Source organism: Astatotilapia calliptera, chromosome 22 (genome assembly GCF_900246225.1).
Source record: "Astatotilapia calliptera chromosome 22, fAstCal1.2, whole genome shotgun sequence".
NCBI lineage: Eukaryota > Metazoa > Chordata > Actinopteri > Cichliformes > Cichlidae > Astatotilapia > Astatotilapia calliptera.
In genome coordinates, this window is record NC_039322.1 from 20,535,783 (window position 1) to 20,555,450 (window position 19,668).

The 19,668-nt window shown below is 41.6% G+C and overlaps 1 protein-coding gene across 1 annotated transcript; it reads right to left on the reverse strand.

Annotated features, from left to right (window-relative positions):
- Positions 1–23: 23 nt before the first annotated feature.
- On the reverse strand, positions 24–19,392 carry jazf1a (JAZF zinc finger 1a). Its single transcript, XM_026157002.1, has 6 exons — positions 19,263–19,392; positions 17,660–18,040; positions 7,501–7,573; positions 5,439–5,635; positions 3,977–4,146; positions 24–2,656 (listed from the first exon to the last, which is right to left on the reverse strand). The coding sequence occupies exons 2-6, from the start codon at positions 17,772–17,774 to the stop codon at positions 2,480–2,482; spliced, it is 732 nt and encodes a 243-aa protein (XP_026012787.1). The 5' UTR covers positions 17,775–18,040; positions 19,263–19,392; the 3' UTR covers positions 24–2,479.
- Between the last annotated feature and the right edge of the window lie 276 nt (positions 19,393–19,668).

The following is a 19,668-nucleotide window of genomic DNA, read 5'->3' on the forward strand; positions in this document are numbered from 1 at the left end:
TGAATAAGTAATGAACACGAGTCTGAGATGTGGAGCTTTTTTACTTTATTTTGCTTTTTTTTTTCTCAGTCGTTTCCTGTTTACATTTAAGCAGCTTCTCTTTTATATAGAAAGACAGGTTGACATCATTTACAAGTCACTCTTCTCAGAACCTGTTGTACCCCCGTACAAAAAAAGGAAACATCAGTCTCCACGTTACATACGAAAATATAATTTAAAAGCACTTGACAACAGATGCACGTTACAATACATTCACTGTACACGGTATATTGAAGTTCCTCCCTCATCTCCCCTCCAGCACACACCCTCCGTTTCTCCTCTCCCATATGTGCGAGTGGCCCTCCCGAGTCTGAAGCTGAGGATGGGTTTTGTTTTTACGAGTGCTTGACAGCTCAACTTTCAGTCTGTCCCCGCAGAGAACCTTCTCTCCTACGCTCAAAGGCCGGACTGAAGTGTCTTCTATCATCATCTCAGGCTAGCAGCTCCACAGATGTCCTCGTAACCTGGTGCCAGGATTTTACAGATCCAGGTTCCAGGTGGTTTAAAATAGGCATGGATTTGTGCTTATGTAGTAGCACACTCGCTGAGGGTATGTGGCGTATCCTGCAGTCTGCCTTTTAACAACATTGTGTAAGTAAAAATCCCTATAGCCAAACTGGAGGACAGGACGGTGTGTGCGTGTCGGAGATCACTGTACCTATCAAATGAACGGGGGGCTCATGCTGCAAGCCTTGAGCAGAATCTAAACTTTTTTTGTACAATGAGGGAAATGATGATATAATGAACAAATGTGTCTTGGCGAGTTGAAGCACTGCGCTCTCACTCGGAATGATGAAATCCCAGTCAGGAGCAACAAGCCAGCCAACCACCCTGCTCCATAGGAGTTGAACCAGCAGCCAGGCACAGAAACATGACACATCCGAGCAATGAGACACAGATTACAGTAATACTCTCTAGGCTGATGACTTGGATACTGCTGAAAACACACACCACTCACACTCTCGCGAACACACAATGGACTGGAATGCTTTTGTCTAAAACACACACGCACAAAAACGACACGTAGATGGTAATCTCTTTCAAATACAAAATCCACCTTCTTCTTTCACACGTCTCCACACGACACAGAAACATGCGTGAAAAACATTCTTCTCGTGTACATCCATTCATTCCCGTGACTTTTTTCTTTTTCTTCTTTTTGGAGGTGCGACGTACAAGAAAATAATTGCCACAAGTCTGGGGCGACCTCCGGGGTGGAAATATTACAACACTCTTCCCATCCACCTTCCTTTCCTCCCCCCCTCCCCCTCCCTCTCTCCTCATCCCCTCATCAGGCACATGGTATGGTCAATGTTTGGCAGTGGAGAGCTGTTGGCAACGATCATGGAAAAAACAAAACAACTACAAAGATCTTGGCAACTGGAATACAGTGTGCCGCTTAACCCACTTTTGTGGCTAAGCGTGTGGAACGCAGCTCTGGCACTGTGAATGAAGAAACGCTGGAGATAACGATGGCTTAATGCGGATACGGATCGGGCCGTGTTCTAATACGTTCTCCACGTGATAAAATGGTCAAACGACACACAGATCGGTGTCAAACTGAAAGGAGCATTAGCTCTTAATCTGTAGAACATGTAAGGAAAACAAAGAAACAAAAACTCAGAACCTAAAGTCAGCCAGCTGATTGACCTTTGACCTCTGAGGTGACAGAATTGCTCAATCAGCAAATGAGGAATGAAAGGAACACTTACTGATACATAAAAATGAACACGAAATCTAAAACACTGACAAAAATATATAAAATAAAGCTTGAAAATAAAGTAACTATGTATATGCTCATGAATACTTTTATATATTTTTATGTACACATACATATCTGTCTATTGTTTATATATCGATATATCTATTAAAAGTATAACTTAACTCCAGCGCTTTCACCCCCACAAATGACCGTGAAGGCACAGATCTAAGCTCAGCTGGACTCTGCAGCTCAAAAGGGAGTGTAACTACCGCTGAGCTTACATCAGCACTGGAGGCCAACTTCATCCCACTCAGAGCTGAGCAGGAGGAAGGCAGGGCTTGGTTGCACTTCCTGTTTCACGTCTCCGTCTTTTCTCCTCTTTACTTTCGTATCATTTTGTTTTTTGTCTTTTCTTTCTGTTGTTTTTTTTACAGTTAGCACCTTATGTAAGTCGAACGATAGAAAATAAAATAATGTGATAGCATATACGAATGTGCAAATGTACATCAATAAAAATACTACAAAGATAGTTCTTTTTTGTTTCCCAAAAAAATACAAGTGATATAACATAGATAGAAAAAAATACTAACGTAACACACAAAAAGAAGATGATTTAAAAAAAACAAAAAAAAAAACTTAAAGCATGCACTTGATCCTTTAGTGTACATAGGATGGGAAAGGAAAGTCAGGACTCTTTTTTTTTTTTTAGGGGAAGTTGATTGGTGTGAGCGCGGGCTCTTAGCCTTGAATCTTGCGGAGGATCTCGGTGGAGACGGGCGGGTGGAAGTTGATGGTGTGGTGCCTCAAGCCCTGCGAGGTCTTGTAGCTTTTGCCACAGCGACACTTGAAGGGTTTCCTCACACGAATCTGTGTGCGGTGGCCGTTCTTGGCGTGGTATTTGATACCATTCACATTCTTAAGAAAGTGGTCGCATGCAGAGATGAAGAAGAAAAATGGGGTTATAATTACCACTTTTGATTGCACACAGCATCTATAAAACACCAGAGCATTATCCCAGATTTTATGGACAGAATTCCAATGAAAATACAACGAAAATACAAATGTGAAACATTTCACTAAACGTAGGCTTCATCCAACATTTGTTTTTCCTCTCTCGTTTTTTACTACACACATCATGATAGAGTAGCGCCAGTGAGTTGACTTTATCTCATTCACAATTATAAAACATGGTAGATTTCAATCGATTAGACTTTTTTATTTTAAAACAATAGGTAGCAGATCAGTTGTCAGTTATCATGTGGTACACAAAAGAAAAATCCCATGTGCACCAGCTGTTTAATACTTTGAGTCTCCTTATATCATAAAGCCACCAGAGTTAAAATCTACTGAGAATTGCAAATATGAATTTGACCTTAAGCACAATTTGGGTGCAGACCCATTACTGGGTGCAAGTTTCACTAAAATCTGAACAGTACTGCTTATTAATAGTGCACAGACAGATGCAGGGATGGATGTCTCGCCAATCCACCCTGAGGCCACTTACTGCATGTCTTTCCCTGTTCTCTCTCTCTCCCAGCTTTGTGGTCTTCTATACATTGTCCTAAGACAATAAAGACTAAAAACGCCCAGAAATATAAGTGATTTACATGATATCAGCAAAACTGCTATTTTGTGTTTAGTGGTAGGGAGTTAAAGTTATCATCCTGAACTACTAAACTAGGAAGGTAAACCTTAAGACTGCTTCATATTAGCATGTTTGCATGCTAATTTTACCATTTTTCTGTCAATCAACAATTTCCTTTCTCCGCTTTAAAGTTGGATAACTTCAACTATGTACCCGCCCACTGCATCACTAATGGATACTTCAGTGTCGTCACCATCAGTCCCTGAATTTCGCCGAAGTCCTGCGGTGTCTGGTTGTTATATCACTGCTAGTCTCATCCTCTGTGAATGCCCCTCAACAACAAAGGTCGCTTTTCCCACGCTGCTGTTTTTGTCTTCAGGGTATTAGGGAGAAATGTTCCCACACTGTCCATTAGTTAAGCAGCTTGGATAGTGAGCAAGCTGAATGAGTTTTTTGTTGCCAGCTGTTATTAAAAAAATGAATTAAAAAAAAATTAAGTGAAGCAGAAAATATTAATCACCCTCAGATCTTATAATGTGCTTTTTCAAACACATGTGATACTCAGACAAAAGTTCTAGTGTGGATTTATTCAGAAGTAAAACCTCATGCCTTCGTGGAACTGCCTGCTCCGCCCTCAGGTTCAGCCTTACCTTGTATCTCTTCTTACACCCGGGGACGGGGCAGGCGAACGGCTTTTCATCGGCCCCGTTCATTGACATGGAGCTGAGGATGGACTCAGAGCTGATGGCGCTTTCTGTGGTCCACGACTCATCGCTATCCGACTCCTCGTAGTCTACCTCCTCCTCATCATACTCGCTGCCTAAAGGCATAATGGAGCCACGCAGAACAAAAAAACACTTGTCAACCCAGCTGAAACAGGGATAGCGACATACCCACGGGAATGCAACGCCCTGGGAATTTGAGAAGCAGAAAACGATAAGTGACTTTTTATTAACACATTTCTCTGCGTGCTGTCCCCTGCTCGGATTCATAAGCAGCCCACATATCACGGAACGCACAAGCCAGAAATGGTGTGATGTGCTTCCGTGTGTGCCTGTGAGTCAAAATGTGGGGATTGGCACTGAGAAAGAGATCATTAAGTGGGAGTGATCCCCATTGCTCAGCCTGGAAAAAGTGCTTTACTAAGTGCAGAACATTTTCCACTCACATGCATGCACACACAAACACACACACACACACATAGACATAAAGGCCCACTGACCCCCCACCATCTCACAGGAAATGCTGCACCTCAGCTTGAGGAAATGGATGGCACCCTGGCACATGTTGAAAGGGGGCGTGTGGGCGCGCGCACATATATATATGTGTGTGTGTGTGTGTGTGTGTGTGTGTGTGTGTGTGTGTGTGTGTGTGTGTGTGTGTGTGTGTGTGTAGCCATGCTGATGTGTAAGCCCAGACCTAACACTACGTTTGGAACCATTTGGGCTGGAATTGGACATCTGCTTCTAGGCTGTGCAACACACGGCCCCATGCGAACACACAGCGTGACAGCTGCTATGTAATTAACAAAGTGTTGACTGGTCTGCTCACTGCAGGAGCCACCATTCCCAAGACACAAACAGTGCACACACACACACACACACACACACACACACACACACACACACAGGAACATAGTGGTTGGTTACAAGCTTTCCACTGTGACAGCAGATTTTCCTGATGATTTACAAAAGAGCAAGTATTAGCAGAGAATTGGCCAGAAATATCCAAAAAAATAATGGTTAATGTTTACAGAGACACTGCTGAATATAAGATGAGCAGGCTTGTGCACTCCTAGCAGGTATTTTGTAGTTTTCACTTTGAGATGCAGAGCCATTGGACAGCTATGAAATAAGCTGCATTCCATTTGCATTACAAATATCTTCACTCGCTCTTCAGCGCGCTGTCTGACTTTGATGAATATGCTTCCCATGTTTTTTTCTCTTTGTGTCAGTAGGGTTAAATTGCCTAAGTCAGTTTCAACATATCCTTTCCCATCACACATATAAGCAATCCATCTTTTTCCCTTTCAATCATACGTTTGAACACACACACACACACACACACACACACACACACACACACACACACACACACACACACCGGTTATACCTGTAGGTGTGCTGCTGCGGAATGAGGAGGAAGGGGTGATGGGGGGCGTGACGGGAGGCGTCAGGTTACCGCTGGTGTGGCGGGGAGGTGTGGCCGTGCTGTTCCTGGACACTCCGCCCGTGATGGACAGGGACAACTTGGGTGTGGCCTTCTTCTTTATGGTCTCCTGCTCCCGGCGTGCTGCATCCGTCATGAACCTGACGTCACACAGTTATTGTATTAGTTCGCATTATCCGATTTCTCATTATTAATCAGTGGAGAGGTCTCCTACCTGCATGTAATACTAAACTTATGTGACAGCTGTGTTCTCATCAACTTGAAAACCTTATAAATATAAGCAATGTTGTTCAAATAAATGCTAACACATTTTCATCCACTTGGGTTGGTTTTTTTGGGTTTTTTCTATAACTTTGACCTCTTAATTTGAAAGGTAATTAACTGAAAGTTTATTATAACTTCGGTAATTGTTGTAGTTTTGCCTTTTCCCTGCTAAGGCTACAGCGACAGAGGTTTAGAGACAGCAAACATGCTACAGTACGGCACCAAGAACATACTGATTGCTTTGGTCACTAGCAGATTGCAACTGTTGCCTGTGGTTTGCATGGATGACACAAACCCTACCAACTAGTGGCTGCCACTGGCCTCTGCAACTGAGGCCTAACTACTTAGATTTTGCTTGTGATTACATGAAATTATAAATTAAAACAGTAGTTCTCTTACTTTTTAAACTGATGTACAGCCACGGATCCACTATTGATCTAATGATGTAGCCTATTTTAATCCTTCATCTACAACTTTTAGCTACAACTCTGTTTATCAGCTATTAATTAAGTACACTGACCACTTTCAACAGTTTTCCCACTCCATTTAGTTGCACGTGTGAATCTATACTTTTGGGTAAGATTTTCAGCTGATAGACACATTTTCAGCCAATACTGTCCAGCTTTTTTCAACATTTCACCTCTGTATTATGTTTAGCTAATGACTGACTTTTAGCTAGTTTAGATTTCTTGAACGGTTTATCTTGCCATTAGCTAGTCATTGCAGTGGGAAATCCATGCTTTTAGCTACAAGATTCAATTTAAAGCCTCACTTTTAGCTCTTAACTCCCAACTTCAGCTTATTTTGTCGCAATTTATTTAGTAATGCTAACTGTTTAAATGTTTATACTATTATACTACTATATCCATACTATTAGCAATCAAATTAAAATCCTTATTCAAATGGTATACAGTTTCAAAAGTCTTAGCTAATAAGTTTAACTAGTTATTAGCAATTTCAAATATTGTTTCACAGTTTAGGTTTTTTGTTACAGTTTTAATAATATATGTATTCTTTTAGCTGTCTTTGCACGGTGTTTTTTAGCTGCTAACTGTTTATTTAAATGTTATTTTTTTATTTACTTATAAGTTTGGCTAATCTGTCCTCGTACCCTCTGTTGACTGCAGAAGTATCGCTGCTTTAATAAAACCCTGTTAATTTATTATTTATTATCCTTTTCATAAATTGTGATCCATATCCTAATTTGGTTTTCTAACATGTGGCGTTAAGCTGTGCTCCACTGTTGCTATGAGAAAAATGTCCATTTGTGTGAGAAGACAGGGCCTTGCTGCTGAGTGAACTCCTCCCTTAAATATTCTGTCAAAACATGTACAGTAAATACAAATGACATTTATAGCCTCGCCACTTGAACAATTATCACAGAAAACAAACCTCTCTCTTTCATTCGACCATTATCTCTCTCAGTGTTACATCTTGTAGGGATTTAACGAGGCATTTAGTGGGACGTGACACATCGGTTCACCACACACAAACACACACATGCCGTAATCCTCTGGCTGCACAGGGAGTCAAAAGTGATTGTCTTGTGTGGTTTTCTGTGCTGGTCTGTGGATGAGTCACTGCTGTGGGTATGGGAAAAGTCAGTCATTGGAGATGTTCTCCGCAAGCCACATATACACACACTCACACGCATGTTAACTTTCACTGGTGGAACAATGGTGCCCTCTGTAGACGGATGCTTTTGAGCGTGTGTGAATGTGTACGATTGTGTGTGCCTTACCTGTTGATGTAGCTTAGGGCCAGATAGGTGGGCTGCTGTTGCTCTTGCTTCTCCAAGACCCTCGGATCTGTGTCTGCGAGAGAAGGAGACGTTCAGATTAATCACCACTCCCTGTGGAGGGAAAATGTTCTGTGAATACTCTAAGTATGTAGCTGACTCACACATGTATTCTTTCTGCCAGACAGGCTGATAGATTACTAGATATGTCTCACACTGCGTTCACTGTATTAGTCTCAATGTGTGGCACCCTGCAGATACATTTCAGATACTTTCATAAACGGCACGTTATTACAGCAGAACCAAGCCCTATCTAATTTACAACCAATGCCTTCGCTGAAGTGACCCAAGACCACTTAATCGTTGCCGGGGGGAGGATGTGGTTACAAAAAGAAAAAAATTACTTTAGAGTAAAGGCGGCTGTGATGAATGTACACACTGTATGAGCTGAGGAGTACATACAGGCTTTTTCCAGATGACTTGCTAAGTCAGTAACGCTACAGTCGGCAACTTCCACTGCCTGAGGCAAGCAGTGTGTACTTCAAAGTCCCATCTCACACCCCGGGAAAACAGAAGCAAGTGTGCATGAAAACACTGCGGGTGGGTTACATATGTGAACTACCAGTGCCATCAAGTGTTCAATCTGGGAATGTTCAGAAGGAGCTTAAAAAAACAGTACATTAAGCCAAGCCATCTATGTCTGCGTGAGTGTGTGCACTAGCAGGCATAATTGCAGCAACATATGTAATAGCTAGCAGATGTATTTCAATTTAGATCCAAGGACTAGATCATCTCTGTGCAAAAATTAACAACACACCCCTGGATGCTTCCAACTGTGGTGTGTTGGCCTTCTCAGCCCTTCAGTTTTCAGGCTTTCACACCTCATAATTAAACAAAGAATGCAGACTTCCCACCGTGCGGGAGGAGGAACACTAAGGAGACCAGCAAACAAGAAAACAACCCAGAAAAAAGAAACTTGCCCACTTCAACTGGTCTGCCATGCAAAACATAGTCCTATATATGTGACTTTCAAAATAAAAAGACTAGGCAAAGGGGGAAAAGGGTAGCAAGATTATATACCCAGGTGGTCCGCAGAGGTGGTTTCTGACAGTCTTTTATAGCTGAGACTTAATAATCCTACCTGCTGCTCAGATGTAGAGACTAGAGATGGCACGATACCACTTTTTTATGTCCGATACCGATACCGATATCATAAATTTGGATATCTGCCGATACCGATATGAATCCGATATAGTGTTTTTTAATCAACAAAACTGTTTTTTAAAATATCTTGCTGCATTTTGCAAGTCTGCAAGTTCATACTCAAGTTTAAAACAACAACTACACTAAAGCTATTCTGTTATACCTGTATACAAAAAAAATATTTCATAGTTCAGCAATACTGATCAATCTAATAAACTTAGACCTACACCATCCTCCCTATTCTAGTATTTTAAAGAGTACTTAGCGTAAATATTAAGCAACCTAACTAATAGGGTTCCAACTCCCAGCAACAACAAACATAAATAAATAAAAAATAGGGAACCACCCCTCACGCGCCACCTCATGATGCTTAATCGACGTAATCAACCTTAATTTGATGCAGTGTGAAAAAAAATGCACAGAAATCAATTATTTTTCAAGAAATATTAAATAGATTCAACATCTTTCTTCAACAAAATTGCAGACTGCACAGATGGTACCTTCCCAAAGTAAAAAGTACTATAGCTTACTAGGGTATATATTAGACTTAATAGTCACTATATACAGTAATTGACTTCTATTCATTTTACATCAAATTAAAACTTTGGGTGTCAGATAATTATTTATTAAAAGCTCGACATTTTAAATGAGAATAAGAAAGAAAAGTATGTCTTTGTGCCCCCTTTTCCCTGTTCATGCCCTATCGGCCCCCCTGGCTAAACTTTGCTAGATCCGCCCCTGCACAGTTACCAGCGTCAGCTACGTAGAAAAAGATCCTCGAGTAGAAAGTAATAATAAATACATTCTAACAACAGCTTATCAAGCTTAAACGTTCTGCTGTTGTTCAGCCGCTGGTTTCCTCTTTCTGGTGCAACGTGGGCCAAAAGCAAACTAGAGACACGGACTCGCGACAGAAAAGCCGATCAGCTGATCATTTAAGCAGTTTCACGATTGAAGTAGCAGCCGGAGAGCGAGAGGCAGTCGCTTGTTAAGCTTAACGTGGGAATGCTTTACAAACATTCAGAGATGGACTTACACACTTGCTTTACTTCTCTCGGGGATAACTTTGTCGGAGATGAAATGCCAGGTTGCTAGCGAAGCTCCACATGCTATCCAGACCACCGACAGGTCCCGCATGCCACAGCTGCTCTATCACGTGATGCATACTGCTCCGACTGCTAACGTTCTGAGGTGAGTTACGGCGTGTTGCAAGTTTTGCGAGGTGCTTTCGTGATATTTAATGGATCGGATTACATTTTTTATTTTTCTCCGATATCCGATCCAGTAATTTAGGTCAGTATCGGACCGATACCGATACGTAATATCGGATCGGTCCATCTCTAGTAGAGACCAGAGCTTTCTGTGCATGCATAATTGTGCACAAACACACACACATACACACAGCTAAACCTACATCCCTGAGTCACGAGACATGTTTTAGTGAGAGCTATCTGCATCTTTTAATAACCTTTTGGAAACCACTGAGTAGACTAGACAACAACAGGGAAAATCTGCTAAAACAAAATCTATATATGCACTGAGATTAAGCAAAAAGATGACAGGAATGACAAATGAGTTTGGATTAGAATATTTATAACCTGTTTTGTTTTGGGGGGGTTTTAATCTAAAAGATTCCCACAGAGTCCACAGTGGCATCTTCACATTACTTCACAAACTTAAAACACAGAACAAAACACATCTGGGGAGGTGATAGAAAGAAACCTAATTAGTGTGATCTTTTTAAAATAGTCCATCAGAGTCAAACGTATACAGTTGCAAGAAAAAGTTTGTGAATATCCTCATATTACCAGGACTTCAATGCTACTGATTTTTCCCTCTGTCCTAATTGAAAACAAACAAAAATCTGACTGAAATCAAAACAAGAGCCAAGCCCATATGATTAGCCAGTGTTATCTGTGTGTCCGTCTATTGGTATCAGCGTTTATAATGGCCAATAAATGTGAAAAATAAAGATGGGACTGAAGAAAGGCTCTTCAACCATGTTCTGTGTGTTGAGGTTGTGTAGTAAATAAATAACTACACATAACAAATGTTAGGCAAATATGTTCAGCTAATATATTGTAATAACAGATTTCTTTTATAGATATCACTCCCAAAAATCTTACACTGGTCAGATTCTGCTAACAACAAACAAAAACTTGCACTTTCCGTGCTTTTATTGAACACACTGAGTAATTACTCACAGTCCAGGCTAGAAAAACACTACCAAATTCTCCAAAAGCTACTGGAAGTCAGGTGTTCCAATTAATGACATGGGATTGGAAGTCTGGGATGCAGCTGTAGCACTTCCTTTAAAGACATGCATGAAAAGCCTCATGTAGGCTGCTCATCTCAAGAATGACTGGCTAGTCTGAACCAGAGGTGGACAAATAATGTTCCTAAGGGCCTATATAAGAAACTAGGATTACTATAGGGGGCTGCAGCAATGACCTGAACTCAGTTCTGCTTCATTTTAATTGTATCTCTTTATGAACCTTTACAAGTAAGAGTAGATGTTACAATCAGGTCTGAACCATTCTGTGACTGCAAGAAAAAGCAGTACAGAGATGCACAAAGCTGACAGCATGTCTTGCAAATATCAAACCACAGCACACATCTGAAAGAGGTGAAAACAAGACCAAAGGGTTACAACAAAACACCTGCAGAAGTCTTGCTAAAATGTTCGTTCATCTTCACTAGAAAAAATTACTTAATACCAGGACTTCCACCTCTCCACGCCCCCTTCAAAAAACCGGCACATGAAGCAGAAGAAAAGTCAGCAATATCTTGTAGGCGAACAAACTGCAAGCAGGAGGAAGCATCGTGGTTTGCGGCTGCTTTGCCACCTCACAGCCTTGATGCCAATCATTAAAGGAACAATACATTGAACACTGTATCAAAACATTACACAGTAGAGTGTCAGGGTAGCAGTCCGTGAACTGAGGCTTAGGAGGGTGGCAACAACATAATAACCCAAAGGATACAAAGTCAGAATTAAGTGTTTTAATGACCAAGACAGTGACCTTAATCCAATTGAGATGCTGTGGCTAACCTGAAGAGTGTCCAATCAAGAGTTTTATATGGGCCCTCTTCACTGTGTCGGCAGCTACTGTTGCTCCTTCTACGAGTGACTAAATTCAAAAGCTGACTTACTTTTATTAGCCGATACTGTGAGTGATCACTCAATGTGTTCAATTAAGACAGGAAAACCACAACTGTGTGGTTTTAGTTTAGTCAGATTATTGAGGTCCATAACTGTAACTTTTTTCTAAAGATGCAGATTAGGCCACATTTTATGAGTAATCAATGCAGAAATTCTGTTAATTCCACATTTTTTCCAACTACATAGCAGGATAAGACTGACTCAAAGGATTAACTGTGAAAGAAACATCAGCTGAAGGCAATTTAATGTGAGAATGGCAAAAATGTGAGGAAAGAATGCCAGAATTAATATCTTGGGATGTTCAAGGTGCTGAGGATTGTGGATGAGGTAAGTGTGTGTAGAGAAGGGGGAGGGGTGTTGGTGGAAATGGGGTTAGCCAGGTGCGGATAGCGAGAACTGCAGTAAATGTTAGCCGGTTTTACAACTTCCACTCGCCGAGCTAGACAGAAAGTGAGCATGCTGTTGATCCTGCTGCTGTGGCCAGAAGAAGACCTGCATATGTACACCCAGTAAGCTACATACATACATACACACACACACACGTATATATATTTGCTAACTGAACCTCAAAGCTGCCAATTTCAAATTTACAGTACAGTATTTTAGCAGGCTAATGTACATGCATGTGCATATTTGTAATTCAGTACATGTTTTCCTTATCTGTTTTGTTTCAAAGTATCACCAGTGTGGAAACACTTTAGTTATTAATATCTGTGCCCAATCTGCAGCCACTCATTTCACAACCCACACATCCATCTCTCACGAGCGGCACACTGCTGCCACCTGCTGAATGTACTCTGTCTGCATGTGTCCACATGCACAAGCCCATTGTGTAGAGAGGTCTGTGTATGTGTCTCTTTACATGTGTGCATGTGCTGAAACCAGACCAAGAATGCATGGCTTGTTATGCAGCCTGCTAATTAAGCCTCGGAGAGCATTTTAACGTGTTTCTAAAGCAGCAGGCAACCGGATGGAGGGAGAAGAGAGGCGAGGAGGAGGAGTGGGAGCAAAGAGAGGGGGCATATGGGTGGAGGGAAAGGCAAACTCCTCTGTAATTATGCTTCCCAGTGCTTGGTGGGGCGCTCAGATCGTGCGACTTCCGAAAGACAGTGTGTGTGACTGTGTGTGTGTGAAGCAAAAGAGAGGGTCTGCAGTTTCCAGTTTGGGATGCCAGTCCAATAACTGCTTCGCTACACCCTGACAGGTCATACAGGAAGTATAGTGAGCACAGCCTCTCACATGCACAAACATGCACCCCTTCCGTTCTCAACCCTCTGACAGGAGCGAGATGGGAAACAACCTGACAACTAAAGCAAGAACAAACAGCTGAAATCCTTCTTTTAATGCATATATAAATCACATATACATAGAGCTGAAATGATCAGTCTAATACAAAAACATTGTCCAAAATATAATTACAATGTAAAATAAAAATGAAAAATAATTGTAAAAATAATCGACTTATTGGTTACCTTTTCAGCACGTGACTTACTGGTAAAAATGTTGTTATATCTAATAGAGCAGGGCAATATGGCCAAAAATATATATCACGATATATATTTGAAAATTTGCGATAACGTTATAACTGACGATATAATTTCTGCGAGACAAAATACAACTCCAGGACTTTACTAGCGCAAAAAAACCCCATCCATTTATTTTACTTAAACAAGCAGCTGTTTTTTTATGTGCATTAAAGCTATATAAACATTTAACAGTGTAAAAGTAAATTCCTTGCTGAAAGTTTAACCAAAAGGCATTTCCAGTAGAAATGGGCTGACATATCCTGAGCATAACTATGTATAATATCCACTGAAGTTAAAAAGAGGTGCTTTCAAATATGTATTTTTCGGACCATAAGGTGCACGGGATTATAAGGCACATTAAGCGAAACAAAGCAGTCAGATAAATCAAACTTTATTCAACTTATTCTTCTTGCTTCCTCCACTTCTGTACCATTGATTCATTAATGCTGTATTCTACCACAGCTGCTCTATTCCTATGTTGTTGCAGTATATTAATGACTAACCTTGTATTGTGGATGGATTATCTCAGTTGTTCTCCTGACTGAAGTTTGGTTTACAGCATCCTGCCATGCGATTGCATTTGTCTCTAACCATCAGGAACCTTCACGTTAACTTTTTCTTTATGTTATGCTAACATAGCTGTGTCGCTAGCGATCACGTAGCACAGCATTAAACACCAGCTAGCCCAACTTCAGTAACCCTACAAACGTCACTGCTGTGTAGCTTCCTGTCTTCATTTATGTTGGAAGTGATAGCAGAGCTGTACGTTTGATTTTTTTTTTTTTCTCAGAAATCTCTCAGTCAGAACATGCTATATCATGCTTAGAATCTAGCGAAACTAGCGAGCTAACTTCCGCTAACTTCTAACTCCGTTAAATGTAATGAATTCCGTTTTCATGGATGCCTGGATGTTAAACATCATAGTTACACCTGGTAAAGCAGCAACGCTGATCATTTTATTAAAGATGGAAGAATTTAGACAGTTTTTAACTCTCAGTGATGTTCGTTTGACTTCGGGACCTTAAAGGACGGAGTTTAGGACCCAGACTACTCCCAGACTACTCCCAGATTTACGAGCACCTTAGTCTGACAAATACGGCAATAACGATGGCCTGCTTGCATATTCTACAAAAAAAATGTGCTTTGTTGTGTATCTGACAGACAAACACCAAACCAGTTAAGTTGCACCATTTTTACAAACTAATTCTGGTTCACCCGTTTCACTCAACAATCTGCTTTCTCCATTCTCATTCTCCGTTACCGCCGTGCTTTTTCGGCACTGCGCATGCACGATATTTCATTTTCTTATCGTTGCCTAGCATTGTACCGGTATTACCGTGAACGGTATAATATGGCCCAGCCCTAATATCTAACATATTCAGCTTTAACTTACATAGTAAAACAGAATAATCTACACATCCTCAAACATGCTGTCTCCCTGTAAACAACATCACAAAGAAAGAAATGCAAAAAATAAATTCTAGTGGTTTGCCAATCGTACCCACAAAATTATCCCTGTAATCGAAAAGCAACAAGTTTAAAAAAATCACTGCAAACTAACGATCAGCATTCTTCAGCAGAGTTTACATCATGTTACAAGGCCGTAGTTTCAGCTCAACCTTTAACTCCGAATGCAGAAGAAAAACAAGGATTCAAGTAAAGTCTGTCCAAGCAAAGGTGATATCTTTTGGGATTTCCCTGTACTCAGCTCACACCCGTGTTTTGACTTTCATAACCTTCTCTTTTAAATCTCTTTCCCTGCTTTTAATCTCTACCTGCCTCCCCCCTCCCTGTCCTTTTTGCTGAGGTAAGGGGCAGGTACGTGCTTGTGCAGGTGAGAACATTGCTGCCGTCGTGCACGCAGGCAGAGAAGCCTGACATCATTGCATTCCTCAGACCTTACCTACACTCCCAGCACAACAAAACTACCACACTAAACACAGTGCACCTAACCCCACTTCCTTATTGCATTCGGCTGTAATCTAAACAGTGTGGGCATGCCATTGGTAGGCTCCTGCCCTTTAGGATGAGATCAGTGTTGTAGATCCACACGTTTCCTAGGTTTCTCACAGATGGGATCACGACACACTCATCTGGTCTGCTTGCTGCCAGCTATTATGTGTCAGACAAGGCAGAAGTCCAAATAAAAAAAACGATATAGAAGATAACGGATTAGAACAGGAGTCCAAACACAAGGCAGAAATTTGGGAGTTTTCTGGTCGTGTAGCACATTAGATGCCCTACCACAAGAGGGCAGCACAGCCTGCAGCAAAAACTAACTGTTTCCAGCAGAGACGTACACTGATTTCTCCACACCTGACTTAAGTCCCGCTGCCTCACTTTTTACAACTACTAGCATCTCATATCTCAAGCTTCAAATTAGCTGATCCTTTGATTGATTATTGATCACACGCCACTGCACTAATTCACAACCGAAAAGGAAGTCAAAACCAAATGTCACTTGCCTCCCCGCCCCCTCTCAATCCTCTCCATGTGTCACTCTAGACCCTATGGTAACTGATCTGAAAGCAGTATTGATTAGACTCTTTATGTCTGTGCCGCCCCTGATAACCAACCGTGCTATAAAGCCAGGAGAGGGGCAATTCATTAATCCAGAATATTTGACTGGTAAACCGCTATTCTGTTCATCTGACAGTTAGGGTCAAAGGTCAGGCTAAGAGCCAGATGGGGCATACATCACTCAGTGTCTGTGGTGTTTGGGTTGTTGAACTGAGGAAGCAATATTAATCCCTGCATTTCTGTGGGGACAAGGTGAAAAATCACGTTTTGATTTCTTCCACCCTTGGGTTTATTTGGAAGAGATCCATGGAGCATATGGGTAAGATGAAGAGCAGCCCACCCTGCTCCTCCGTCTCCCCACCAGCAAACACCACACCAACTACATCACTTGTGTTTATCAGTCCTGTTCTCCACGTGACGCGACATCACGTTGGGTGTCCTCAACACAGCTGGTTGCTCGACAGCACTCTTTGTCAGTGAGACAGCAGGTGTGCAATAACTCAGCCAAATACACTGCCCCTAACCCCTTTAGGGACCGCCAGTTGCCATGGAGACTGGCTCAATGAAGCATCTATGTAAACCCCTCGCTCCCCCCCTTCACATAGCCTCATGAGGATGGATACTCCCCACAAATAATGATTAGCCCACATCAGATTACTGAGTGATTCAGAGATGCGTAAATGCATCTCTAGTCTTATTTGTTATGGTGGATCATAGTTTAATCTAACACACTGTTATTGTGTGTTTAGTTGGAAGTGACAGTTTATTCTGTTCTTTAAATCTGCATGCTTTTCTCTGCTACCTTGAGGCAATAGGAGGAAAGCACTCCCTTATCAAGAATTCACATAATTTACTTAATTTTAATTATTGTGCACGCAAAGACAGGTATTTTTATTTAACAGCTCAAAAATGCACCTACACCAGCTCTATTTTCCCCCATTTTTGAGAATCCACATACAATGCTGCTATAATAGAAGTTACTAATTGCACCAATTACCACTTAATTAAATAAATACATGCCTCTTTATAATCCAGAGTGTTTACCCTGCAACTTTTTCTGTGCCTCTTATGTTAAATGGTGGGCAAACTGATTACGATTGTATTTATACGTGCCAGGGGGCAGTCATCAGAGTGTTTACTGTCAGACCAAAATCTAATAAGCGGTGCAACAAGTCGGCGCTTGTACTTGTGGAAGAAAATCTGATTATATCCTTGCATGTCTGCTACAACTTCAGCTGATGGAGTGCCGGTGGGAATTAGACACCAAAATAACAGAAAAGCCACGGGGGAGTGACGCTTTCAGAAATGTGACAGTCAAGAGTTTTCGGCAGCTCAAATGCACAAGCGGTATGAAGAAAAGCCACGGCTGCACTGCGTCAGGCCTGGAAATGTAAACAGTGCTCAGCAACGCTAGCTGTGAAACCGCTGTCTGGTCGGGATGCTAGTTTCACCTATGAGACCTACGCGGCCCTCCTAGTCGAGTTACCGCTGCAAAGGTAACTGCTGTAGCTGACTCCTAATCAGACGAGTCGGCCCCAACATCTCAGAAAGCATAGTTTATTTTCCAGATATAAAAGTTGATAAATAACTCCCTCTCCGGCGAGCCTCGACAGAGAGCAAGAAGCAGGAATAGCGGAATGCAGAGCTGAGCCTATCTGCGTTTAGCTAGCTAGCTAGAGGGGAGGGGAGGGGGGGGCTAGCTAATACCAGCTAGCTGTCTAGTTCCCTCTCCCCCGCTGGCTCCACTCACCGATGTGATTGTCCTCGATGTGGACGATGAGCTCGGCGAGAGACTCGAACTGGAGTCCGCAGCCCCCGAACCTGCAGGAATTGGAGAAGAACGAAGCGGCGGCGATGCCCGTCATGTTCACGGCGCTGGTGCATTCACCGGGCAGAGAGGGGGGGGGGGGGGGGGTCCAGGAGCCGGGGTGGTGAACGAGGAGGCAGAGGTTTCGGGTCCGGGGATAGGAACGGGGCAGAGCGCGGAGCAGCGGAGCAGACACCGGGCGGCCAGACAGGACAGCGGCGGACGCAGCTGGGAGGCAGGCGGGGCGGTGGGAGGAGGAGGAGGAGGGGTGGCTGGTGGCATACGTCACGACCTGCCTACCTGTTGGTATGACAGCCGCACTGACTGCGGAGTGGTATCAAAAATCAGTCTAATCTTGGCACATATACATACGTTATAAACACAATATACAAACCACACAAGTAGAACAAAAGGAAACAGATTTCTCTTTTTTAGTTTAAAAAAAATATATATATATATATATATATATATATATATTTTTTTTTTAATGTCCTTAAAATAAGGAATCATTGGAAATTTACTGTTTGCCCCAAACGTATAAAGAAATACAAGCCCAAATCCAAAAAAGCTATGATGCTCTTTAAAAATGTAAATAAAAACAGAATGCAATGATTTGACAATCTCAAAACACCGTATAACACAGAAAAATATCAAATTGTCAAAGTAAGAAAATGTACCATATTAAGAAAAACATTAGCTCATTTTAAATCTGATGGCAGCAAAACATCTCAAAAATATTTGGAGGGGGCCATGTTTTTTCATTTTTTAACGTCTAGGAATAGGGAGACCAGGTGTCCTATTCCTGTCTGTTAGAGGATTTTATCTGCTCAACAATCCTGTATATATTGTGTCATGATGTGCCAGATGTTTTCAGTTCTACCATGAAGCCATGCGGTTATATTAGATGCAGTATGTGGTTCAACATTGTCTTGCTAAAATATGCAAGGCCTTCTCTGAAAAATACATAATCTGGATGGAAGCATATGTCCCACTAAAACCTATATATACTGCTCAGCACTAATTGTGCCTTTCCAGATGTGCTAGCTGCCAATCCATGGGCACTAATACACCCCCATATGTTCAGAGATGCAGGCTTTTGAACTGAACGCTGATAACAATACAGGTGGTCCCTCTCCTCTTTAGACCAGAAGACTAGAGAGATGTCCATGTTTTCAAAACAGAATTAAAAGTTTTGATTCGTCTGACCACAGAGCAGTTTGCCGCTTTGCCTCAGTCCATTTTAAATGATCTATGGTCAAGAGAAGATGATGGTTTTTCTGGATCATATTCACAAATTGCTTTTTCTTTGCCTGATAGGGCTTAAATTTTGTCTACAGACAGTAATTTCAGGAAGTGTTCCTGAAACCATTGCAGTGACTTGTCTAAGGCCCTGAAAATCATGGGTGTCCAGTATTTTCAGCCTTCTTTCTCACACACAGAGATTTCTCCAAATTCTCTGAATCTTATGATGGTATTTTGCACTGCAGATGACGTGACACTTAAGGTCTTCTGAAATGTTCTTTTTATACCCAATTATGTTACTGACCTGTTGCCAATTAACCTAATTATTTGCAAATTGTTCCTTCCAGCCTTTTGTTGTCTCTGTCCCAATTCTTAGGTGCTAACCTGTGCCTCCCTGCTGAAACACAAAGAAAAAAAAGATCAACATCTGAAATCACAGTTATGGTTTTAACAGATTTTTTAGCATAAAAGAGAATGCACAAGTCTACTAACGCAGTGAATTAAGATCATAAAAACAAACTTTAGTTTCTATTTCTGCTTCTAAGAGGTTGGTCAAATTGCATTACCGGTAATAAATACAGCATGTCCTTCACATGATCAGTGCCAAACTTTTAAACATCAACTTGTGTGTGCTTATTTTGTAAGTTAGATATCAAAATTTCAAACTAACTCTCAGTATAATGGGCCCACATTATCCCTTACAAACATCT